General features: G+C 43.3%; 3 protein-coding genes across 3 annotated transcripts; 1 reads left to right on the top strand and 2 right to left on the bottom strand.

Annotated features, from left to right (window-relative positions):
* Nucleotides 1–3,050: 3,050 nt before the first annotated feature.
* On the bottom strand, nucleotides 3,051–4,234 carry ColSpa_10203 (biotin synthase, mitochondrial; the record flags this gene model as incomplete). Its single annotated transcript, XM_049276415.1, has 2 exons — nucleotides 3,051–3,980; nucleotides 4,028–4,234. The coding sequence occupies 2 exons, from the start codon at nucleotides 4,232–4,234 to the stop codon at nucleotides 3,051–3,053; spliced, it is 1,137 nt and encodes a 378-aa protein (XP_049132372.1).
* Nucleotides 4,235–5,923: 1,689 nt separating this feature from the next.
* Nucleotides 5,924–6,874, bottom strand: ColSpa_10204 (cysteine synthase; the record flags this gene model as incomplete). The annotated part of the gene is made up of 1 exon (XM_049276416.1): nucleotides 5,924–6,874. The coding sequence occupies one exon, from the start codon at nucleotides 6,872–6,874 to the stop codon at nucleotides 5,924–5,926; it is 951 nt and encodes a 316-aa protein (XP_049132373.1).
* Nucleotides 6,875–9,428: 2,554 nt separating this feature from the next.
* On the top strand, nucleotides 9,429–10,210 carry ColSpa_10205 (succinyl-CoA:3-ketoacid coenzyme A transferase 1, mitochondrial; the record flags this gene model as incomplete). The annotated part of the gene is made up of 2 exons (XM_049276417.1): nucleotides 9,429–10,037; nucleotides 10,094–10,210. The coding sequence occupies 2 exons, from the start codon at nucleotides 9,429–9,431 to the stop codon at nucleotides 10,208–10,210; spliced, it is 726 nt and encodes a 241-aa protein (XP_049132374.1).
* Nucleotides 10,211–11,311: the final 1,101 nt, after the last annotated feature.

The raw sequence follows: 11,311 nt of genomic DNA on the forward strand, positions 1-11,311 counted from the left end.
ATAAGACTTTTAGTTATAAAGTTATAAAGAGATTTATATATAAGAATTATAAGAATTTTACTTCTTAATTCTTAGTAATAGTAATTAGAATCCTTTTAGCTTAATAAGTTATATAAACTTTGCCTTAAATACATAATAGACCTTTTCTTATTAGAAAGTAGATTATTTATTAAAATCTTTATATAGTAATATTATTAGGTTTTCTTTTAATTACTTAAAATAAAGTATTTCTATGTTAATATATATAATATATATAGTTATCTCTTTTTTAGATAATGCTTATATAATATTAACTAGATTTCCTTAGCGTCTAGGATTTATAGTTTTTTTTTATATATATAGTAGGACTTTACTCCTTATACTTATTTCTTTATATATTAGTAAGTATTTATTAATATTATTATATTAGCTTTAATGATTATTTTTTAGATCTTCTTAGGAAGCTATGTTGTATTTAGTAGTTATTTTATATTATATAACGTTAAAATTAGTTTATTTAGTACTATAGCATATATTTTATATTTTATATATAATATAATAAAGATTCTTGTCTAGTTTAGTTTAGTAGGTAATAATAGGAATCTATTTTATATAATAGTAAAGCAAAAGTTATTTTTATTTTATTTACCTAATTTAGCTTAGTAGGTAATAATAGGTAAGATTAAGGCTTTTTAGTATAAGAGACTTTTTAGTATAACCTTTTAGGTATTCCTAAGGATTTCTTGCCTTATATAAAGTATAAGATTACCTAGTAGCCTAGCTATAAAGCCTAAGTCTTATTTCTTTACTTTTACTAATTTATAATTATATAAAGTAATTATATAGATTACTAAGTAACTATTAATTAGTATTAAATAGATTTTTTTTTCTTAAGAGAACTTGTTTATATAATTATACTTAGGTTAAAGTTAAAGTAAACTAAAGATATATTTTTTATAATTATTTTCTTAACTATAAGACTTAGCTTTTATATATAAGATATATAATCTTATATGTCCCTAAGTTAGTTTAGTATAAATATACTTTTAATCCCCTTAATAAATAACCAAGAGCCAAATATCTAGTCTGTGCCCTCTGCCATGATGTATGTCCCTGAGTTATGCGTGTTATATAACTAGCTGGTGCTATTATTCCAATATTATTAGTAATTAAAGCTAGTCTAGGTAAGTAGCTAATAAAGGCTTTTTTTATATAAGTATATTTAAATAAAGGCTAGTAGTATAAATAGCTATAAATATATACTTTATTTAAGTTCTTTAATAAAAAGTAATATATATTATTTTTAGTTAATATAATAAAATAACTTACTAAAGTTATATAAACACTAAGCCTTCTTTTATAATACTTTATTACTAATAAGTCTTCTTATAAAACACTAATTAAAATTATTATATAATTATCTAGGTTTTTAACTAAAAAGCCTATTATCTTATTTTAAATAATTTCTATAAATTTATAAGTTACTTAAAATAAAGTAATTTTATATAATATTACTCTTAGAAAAGTTCTTAAAGCAAAAATACCTTAGACTTCTAGTAGGTCTAGGATTTTTATATAAAAATAAAAATTTTATTATTCTATTAACTAAATAAATAAGTTAATACTTAAAGCTATTTAATCTAATAAAGCTAAATATTTTTTTTAAATAATAGTCTAGTTAAATAAGTTACTTAAAGTATATTATTATTTAAGAATTTTAAATATTAAGTAAAATATTATTTAGTTTTATATTAAAGCTTTTATCTAAATTAACTTAAAAAGTAATTTAATAATTAATATTTTTACTTATATATTAATTATATTAAATACCTTTTTTTATTATTTTTAAATAACCTTTTTTATATTAATATTTAAAATATATATTTAATATATAACCTTAATATTTAAATTAGTTATTATTAAAAGAAGTTTATTATTAGTTTATTTAAGATTTATATTAATAATAAATTTATTAAAAATAAAAATCCTTAAAATATCTAAAATCTTATTAAAATATTTAAATTTACTTTTTTTTATTTATTTAAGTTTATTTAAGTTAATAAATTTTTAAATATACTTTAACTTTACTTTAAGCTAAAAAGTTATATACTATAAAAACTAATTATTTTATATTTTAAGTTTTTTTATAGCTTTAATAAAAATAAATATATTAAAGATATTAGTTTAAAAAAGTAAAAATAGTTTATTTAAAAGAGATTTTTTAGCCTATAATATACTTTAAATATAGTAGTTTAAAGGTATAACATAAGCTAAGCTTATAACTATTATAAAGTTACTACTTAAAGTAAAAAAGATATAAAGAAAATAGCTTAGATTTCTATATATAAGATTACTTTGTCTAAAACAAATAAATATATATCCTGTGTAGTAGATCCGCACAAAGGGACCGGACTAATAGTTAATCCGGGCCCGGCGCAAATCTCACAAGGCTGCACGATGCGCGTGAGGGCATCGCGACATAACCAAAATGCGCGCCTAACAAACGCACACCCGGACCATGGGTCCATAGATCTGTTCTGGTACGGATGGTATACCGAACGACAAATGTATTGGATGATGCCCAACGTGGGGACGGCAGCCTTGAGTTGCGGCGTGATAGTTCTGGTAAGACGAACAGCCGTTCGATCCCGGACCTATTCTGTTCCGTGACTGCTCTGAATGCTGGACACTTGAGCAGGTGTCCATCACGGCGTACCTTGCTGATGCATACACCGTGTACGCCGCATCGGTTATGGCGGCTAACACAGTAACTCGGTCCATAGTGTGAGGGTTTTGCCTATAGGCAGGAGAGGAATCGTATTGATATGTGGGACTCGGCTGGAACAACTTGCTACTAGGGTTCATTGCCTTGGCAATCATACCTATACCTATCCTCTTCTACAAGTTTGGCCAGGCTTTACGTCGATTTCTAATAGCTAACCTGTGATACTTCTCATTGGACTATAGAACTCAAATATCGCAACCACAAGGGCACAAGCTGTTTGAAGACAAGATAAGATAGGTCCATATGCAATTCGCTCAAATACGGTCCATGTCATATTCCCTCTTTCTTAAAATCCAACCTCATCAACAGGCGTTGCCGACTTGTTAAAGCTCTTCATCGGCTCCAGTCCCCATCGCCCGAACATGGCGTTGTCCTCGTCCCAGCTGTTGCAGTCCGTCGTCAACATCTTCTCTCCCGTGAAAATAGCATTGGCGCCAGCCATGAAGCACAGCGCCTGCTTCTCCTCCGACATGGTCTTTCTTCCCGCCGCGATGCGGATGATGGTAGCAGGCATGATGATGCGAGCAGTCGCGATGGTCCGGAGCATGCTGGAGAACTGGATCGGCGTCCTGTCGCCCAGCGGCGTGCCCTTGATCGGCACAAGCGCGTTTACAGGGAAGCTCTCGGGGTGCGAAGGCAGTGTAGAGACAGTGTGCAGCAGGCCAACGCGGTCGTCCGACGACTCGCCCAGCCCAAGGATACCACCAGAGCAGACATTGATACCGGCATCGCGAACGTGGCTCAGAGTCTTCAGACGCTCATCGTAGCTGCGGGTCGAGATGACAGACGGATAGAATTCGCGGCTGGTGTCGACGTTGTGGTTGTACGCCGTCAGGCCGGCCTCCTTGAGCTCCTTGGCCTGCTGCTCGTCGATCATCCCAAGCGTGACGCAGACCTCCATGCCCATCCCGCGCACGCCGCTGACCATGGCCTTGATGTTCTTCAAGCTGTTCTTGCGACCGCGCATGTCCCTCCACGCGGCGCCCATGCAGAACCTCGTACTGCCGTTCTCCTTTGCTGTGCGCGCCGCAGCGAGTACTGATTCGACGCTCTCGACCTTCTTAGCCTTCAGGCCGGTACCGTCTTGGTATCGGGTCGATTGGGCGCAGTAGGAGCAGTCTTCTGTGCAGCCGCCGGTTTTGATGTTCATGAGCGTGCAGAGCTGGACCTCGGCGGGGTTGTGGAATCGGCGATGAACGGAGCCCTGGCCGATTACCTCTGGTTAGTCATGCTTGAGGTTCTTTCCTTGAGTTGGAGACGTACAGCTTGGAAAGCCAGCTCCATCAGCGGCTGGTAGTAGATGGCAGATATCTCCTCTTTCGTCCAGTCGTGCCTGACGGTAGTTGCACTGGCAGCTTTCTGCAATATCTTGTTGGCTTCAATGGCTCGTTGTGTCGCGGCCAGGCTCGGACCTTCAGCTGGCGGCGGGGGAGCCGGCGCGACGCCGACGGCTTCCGCGACCGAGGACATACATGCTCGTGATACAAGCGGGAGCTGTTTGTGAGTGGTGTTTGAGCAAAGAGAGGGCCGTTCGAGGGGTACTCGACGCAAGCCTCGAAGAGCAGCGGCTCTGGCGATAGCCATGGCGTTGGCTTTAATATTTATTCACAGCGACGGCTGTCGCTGAAACCTTGATAATTGAGGGGTAGTGGTGCTTGGAAAAGAGGCCAGCAGTACTTGGAGTCAGGAATTGGCTTTCTCAATAGTCCAATGTTACGGTTCTGATCGTCTCAAACCCCGCCGTGGTTTGTCGACCTTTGAATGAACGATAGACAAAAGGTATGACTCCAAACGGATCGTTAGCTTCGGGATGTCGATAATGAGGGGTGAGGGGTTTTGAAGCTTCAGGGTTTCCCGCCTCACCACCTCGGGATTTGGTCGATCTCTTGCTCCCCCTACATGCTTCATGTAGTGTACCCAAAAGGGTACAGTCGAAGCAGCAGTTCGACGGAGAGCAGCGCGCCGTATTGATTAACCGTCGGTTAGACACGCATATGCGCGCACATCCAGATTGGTCTAGGTGAGCTTGGCTAGCTCCTATAACGTCGGCTAACCGAATGCGACCCCAGGATCGTGAGGGATTGGTGGAAAGCATCGGTGGAGAGCTTAAGAGGGGAGAGGAGAGTACCGGTAGGGGAGGGTCATCGTGAAAAGAAACGAAACGATAGGCGCGAACCGACATTCGGAAAGGTGGTGCGATCTAGCCGCCGGGTGTAGATGCAGCGATGTGGAGCTTAAGCTCTTCTCGCTTGCAAAGTGTTGGCTTGTGATCCTCGGTGCCCTAAACCCCAACAAAATAGCTCGGCGGATTCCGCGAACATTGTCCCGGATCTGCTCTTTGTTGAAAGCAATTCCTCCTCAAGTATCATGAGAACCTGAAGACGTTGATGTCAAAGCTCTATACACCTATCAAGGGTTAACTTACTAACGGTTACCGTCGTTTGGCAAGGTTGCAGAGGGTCACTTATCCAAGGGGAGAGCTCAGTGAAACTTAGTTCTGATGACGATTCAAGACCCAGTGAAGCAAGTTGTTGGTGCTCAAGGGTCAAGCTTCAGCAAAAGCGGAGACTGTCCCAATTTTGGAAACTTGCTCAGCCAATAGTTAGCATACATATAGGTGTTTCGTCCAATCATTTACGCGACTATGGGTAAACATGGAGAGAATTGAGGATATGCTTCCATTGTACACCAGGTTTCTTGGCCTTTTCACTTGGCATGTTGTTTTTGACGTTCTATCTACATAAGCCATGAGCTTCCGAGTATTCTTAGGGGCTCACGGCTCTGAACCGTGCAACAAGTTCATGTCTCTGGCAACTACTTTGTGCTGATGATGTTGACTGCCGATCAGAGGATACTTGGGGATGTTGAGTCAATAATTGACGTTAACGTGGAGTTCGATCTAAATCATGAGAAATCTCACAAGTCCCGCTTCCCAACAATTAGGAATGAGGTTGAATAATTACTTACCTAGCTAGAAGCTGGTCGTCAAGCCGATATTAGGCAAGTGAGGATCATTTCAATGAAGTTTGGTCATCTTTACTACAGATGTGTCCCTAAGTAGCTACACGGTTCAAGGAGATCCCCTGTCGTATCTTAAGAATGGACTAATTTATTACACGAAGCACGTCCAAGATATTATGATAACTCCCGTGTTCAACTCTACTCGTACAAATTTCCGCTCGTGTATTTGAGGCCAGTGTCGCACACAACTGTAACAACCACCTTTCCAGGACCCAGTTCCTTTGCGAGGGCGAGAGCAGCGACAACATTGAGTCCCGTCGAAGTGCCCGCCAAAATGCCCTCTTCTTTCGCCAATCTCCGACACATCTCCCGCGCCTCCTCTTCGGGATATGCACGAATCTCGTCGTACAGTGCGCTGTCGAGCAAAGGCGGCACAAATCCGGGTCCGATTCCTTCAATGCCGTGAGTGCCTCCTTTCCCTTGGGTGAGAAGCGGTGCTGACTCCGGCTCAAGAACGACTACTCGAGTATCGGGGCGAGCAGCCTTAAGAACCTTTGAAGTGCCCATGACCATACCAGCTCCTCCGACGGCACCACAAAACGCGTCAATTCCCTGAGGGAATTGAACAACGAGTTCTTCGCCAAGCTTCTTGTAGCCCAGAATGCAGTCCTTGTTGTTGAATTGGTCTGCAGCATAATATTCCTTGTTCTCCTCTAGGATAGTCTTGGCTCGTTTCACGACGGAAGCAAAAAGACCCGGCGTGATCTTGCCAGTGGGGCTATGGACGTTCTCGACCTCGGCGCCGAATGCAGCCATGGTCCGCAACTTCTCTTTCGCGAATGCGTCAGAGCAGACTGCAATGAACTTGTAACCCTTGAGGCTGCATACGAAGGCAAGGGATGACCCAGTGCTGCCGCCGGTAGCCTCAACGATGGTCGAACCTGGTTGTATATCTCCCCTGCGTTCTGCTTCTTCGACGATTGCTTTCGCCAGACGGTCTTTATATGATCCTGTGGGATTGAGAGATTCGAGTTTGACGTACACGTCGGCGCAACCTTCTGGAACCACACGTCGGAGGCGCACGCACGGCGTATTGCCAATCGCATTGAGGACCGTGTCGACAGGTGACGGGGCACGTACCTCAGACATGGGTAGAACTCGTGGCAACGGTGTTTTGAAAAATGGAAACTGAGGTAGCGGAAGCACAAATGTTTCTTTCGAGTTCCAAGGATCGCGGTCTTTATGGAATTGCGACTAGAGACTGATGGTAGACATACACCTCCCGATTCGCAATCGCACTGACAACTAGATAGAACCTGTAAGCCCTGTAGATAACGCGAGGTGGGGTTGATGGCGAGTGGGCCAGTAAAAAACCACGCCTTTCGAAAGATGGCATGTTATACGGTCGCCAGGGTTAATAGGGATTTATCTACACGTGTCGTCCATATCATCCTGGTGCAGCTAATGCAATACAAATCAGGAAAGCCGACAGGAATTAAATTGGCCTTGGGCTACACAATCATGTGCTTCGAATGAAACTTATTCTGCTAATCGCTCATACGGGCGTCGATGCTAACACTGATGATGGTCTAGCAATCCTTGAAGTGAGCCACGGCAAACGGGAAGAATTACTTAGTGACCCGGTACTTCGCCCGCATAGATATAAAGGACATATGGGGCAAAACCGGATCAAGTAGCACCATATGAGCGGGTCGAAAGGCAGATATGACGTTCAAAAAGGAGTTTAGCGCAGGAGATTTAAGTCGTCGCGTAGAGCAATACGCCTTACAATCTTCTCGAGTAGGAGACTATGATATAATTTGAGGGACAAGATGGACCTCAGCATGCTGTCGCTTTGGTCAGCACAAGATCATTACCGGAGTTTTCCAACAGAGATCCGCCTGAAACTCTGCAACTCTGGCAAGAAGATCGTGGCACGTCGTGCTTGGTAGTGAAGGGAAGTAATCCTTTGCCCTGCCTTATACATCCTCACCATAAACCTGATTGGCGTTCCAGGTCAATTGGTAATCGGACCACGGAAGAACAATTAGATGCTGGTCAAAGTCACTCCGCTCTGCTCACCTACTCGCGGAACCTTTGAAGCGGTCATTAATCTCATCGAGATCGAGCCACAAATCTAAAAGCATTAGCTGAAGCTACAAGACGACTGGATTGAGTTGCTCCAAGATGCACGCAACGTATGCGTGTCCGGTTGAACTCAGAATCTAAAAGAGTATTTTGGGAACTATGATCTACCTAGAGAAGCCCTCCGAGGAGGTTAGAGAAAAGTGGACACACACACCACTCTACCACGAAGCATAGACACACCAGCGGTCACGCATCGTCCGAAGGCTAACCATACTGCTTATTTCAAGCAGAAAGAGTTAAAAACACATCTCTGTCGATTGAGAAAATTGAAAAGTGATAGGTAAACTCAGCAATGGGAAATGACTGGACCGCCTGTACGATTTCTGACTTGCTGAAGGTGTTAGTGCTCTGTGTACCACAGTTCTCCCCATCCGTTTGCCCTCCGTTGTTTTCTGACGTCAAACTTAGAAAGCATGGACCATCACCCAGCTGTTTGAGAAAATGGCCGAAGATGAGATGCAAAAGTGAGCGTTCTCGTGCGACTCGCTCAATTGGCAGACATAGCTCTTTTGGTGATGAGACGAGGTCTGTGAGGTCTGTTGTCAATTCGTTCAAGTTGACAGCAGGGCGAACTATGACGAATACGGGGGTATTCGAGACGTCCTGAGTTCTTTGAAACCCCTTCCACAGCCTGAGAGTACCTACACCTAGAACTTATATTTGCCGAGGGCCCTTGGCTTTGTTATCTTGAACGATCCATCTCAGTTTGTGACTTAGTACCGTGGTCAACTAGTCTTACTTTTCCGTCTGTCAATAATTAATAATCGCAGTCGAAGACATCATGGGTTCTCACGGAGAATATTCAATTCCTCAAGAGGCTGAGGCTGTCTTTCAACACGGGATCCTAAGCAATCCTCTAATGAAGGATTTGCCAAGCGACCTCAAGAGTCTCAGCCAACATGTCAAATTCGAGGGTTCGCCTAAGCCAAGTGTCCCGATCAATTGGAAATTCGCAGAGAGTATTTCGGCCTTGAAAGCGCTGGAGGCAACTATGGTCAATCGCCTACTACAGAAGAAGTACAAGGCAGAGCCGGTGGATGTCACTATCAACACGTAAGTAGGCTTTCAATCTGAGAACGCCATCGGAGGCACGGGGTCGTGTCTTCATACCCCTGAATCTGGAAAAGTCTCTGGTAATTAAAGCCAGAAGAAGCTAACTCGAAACAGTGACCACGCGAGCTTGTTTTATTTTTCGCCATTGATTGCCCAACTCATCGGTAAAGATGGGAAGTTCACGCCAATGGCGCTCATGAACTTCGTGCCGGAGGCAATGAAAATGTTCCCCGAAACAGATAAGCACAGAACCGCTGCAAACCTTCACAGAGCTCTTGTCACCAACATGTATAAAACGAAAGATGGGAGATGCTACGAAGTACACGGCAAGTCTTATCCCATGTAGACTATTTACCCCTTCTAGTTTTACTAATGTGTTTGCGACACAACAGGAGGCATAAACCCTGATCCTACCCTAAAGGCACTGGGCTTGCCCGAGGACGGCCCGGCAGACGACAGCTACGAGACTGTATTCGAAAGGATCCAAAATGTTATCTCACAAATGGATTCAAAATATCTCGATGAGCTCTTGAACGAGAAGGCCAAGCAGTCTGGAACAGTTGCTTGGTCATCGGATGAGTACTTCGCGAGCGAGCATGGCCAGGCGAACAGTAGGGTCGGGCTCTTCGAGATCAAGAGAGACGATAAATCTCCGCAGCCCGCTTCCTGGTGGCCCGAAAACAACAATCTCCCCTCTTCAACTAAACGGCCCCTCGCTGGTTTGAAGATCGTCGACCTGACCCGCATCATCGCAGCGCCCGTCGTCTCCCGTGACCTGGCGGAAATGGGCGCGAGCGTCATGCGCGTCACATCGGCCAACATCACGGACATGTCTTCTCTGCACCCGGACCTCAACTGGGGCAAATGGAACTGCCACCTGGACTTGACGAGAGACGAGGATAAGGAGAAACTGAGGGCTCTCATTCGGGATGCTGACGTCGTTGTAGACGGGTACAGGCCTGGCTCCATGGATAAACATGGCTTCAGTCGACAAGACATCTTCGACTTGGTCAAGGACCGTCAACGTGGCATTATTCACCTGCGGGAGAACTGCTACGGATGGCATGGACCTTGGCAGAAGCGAGGTGGATGGCAGCAAATCAGTGACGCTGTGAGCATAAGACCTTTGGGGGTTTTGGGGAGATCTTACTAACACACGAAATCTAGTGCTGCGGTGTTTCGTTAGCTTATGGAAAGGCTATGGGACTCGACGAGGCGGTCACTCCCGTCTTCCCAAACTCCGACTACTGGTATGTTCCTCGATTTCTTATGCGTCCAAAGTGACAAGCTAATTCAGGCAAAAGCGCTGGCGTGTGCGGCAGCACAGCTGTTCTTGACGCATTGATGAGACGCGCTGAGCACGGTGGCAATTACGGTGTTGACGTGAGTTGTGGCTCCCTAAATGTTCTTCTCGACCCTGAAAGTATTTGGCTGACTGAAAATAACTGCACAGATTTCTCTTAATTACTATTCACAGTGGCTCATACGCTCATGCGGCATGTATCCTGAACCCGTGTGGAAGGAAGTCTGGGAACGCCATGGTTCACCTGTCTTCCGCCACTTCCATACAATGGCCCACACCGTCCCATCATGTCCAAGCTCCTTCAGGAGCATGACTCTGAAACACTCTTCCAGCCACATTTTTTTGAAATGCGTACCTCGAAAGCATTAGATGGCACATTTTGGGTTGTCAAGCCGGTTTTGCAGTTCCACAACAACGCTGTTGAAATGAGATATAATGTGGGCACGAGGGGTAATGGTGTTGATGAGCCGTTCTGGCCCACTGACCTAACTGTAGAGGTGGTACAGAAATAAAGGCGGCGAGGATGGTCTGGCCGAGTTTATTAGAACAACCAATACGGGCCTTGATTTTTGAGAAAAGCTAAACGAAATCTTTCGGACGAAGATAAAAATAGGAAGATCAGGCCTCTAGAATGATTCTTCGAGCTTCTTGGTTTTTCGCCTCAATGTGAGCGCCTGAAAGAATGAGTAAGAACTATTTAAACCAGATACTTTCAGTCTGCTATAGTATTCATGTCAAGGTAATTAAACCCCTGACTAGTTGACAAAATTTGACGCTTCCTGAATTCGAGATTTTAGCCCAGGAGCCGAAGAAGGTTGCGCCTTAGGTTGCGCATCCGGTAAATTCATAAATAACGGCTCCACGACGTTGAAATGGTCAGCAATAGGCCAAGGCCAAACTTCCATCCTGACAATCTTACCAGCAGCGACTGGTATATCCTCGTCGTGTGCCAAAGTTTGCCAGTATTGCGGGGAAACCTCAGATACTACCTTCCGCTTAGAAGCTCGCAGCCTACGGTTCGGTCCAAGATACATGAGTAGATTAATGTCATGAATCTTTTTTTCTCTTTCTTAATTACCAAT

This window comes from Colletotrichum spaethianum, assembly GCF_022836535.1.
Source record: "Colletotrichum spaethianum MAFF 239500 DNA, contig34, whole genome shotgun sequence".
Classification (NCBI taxonomy): domain Eukaryota; kingdom Fungi; phylum Ascomycota; class Sordariomycetes; order Glomerellales; family Glomerellaceae; genus Colletotrichum; species Colletotrichum spaethianum.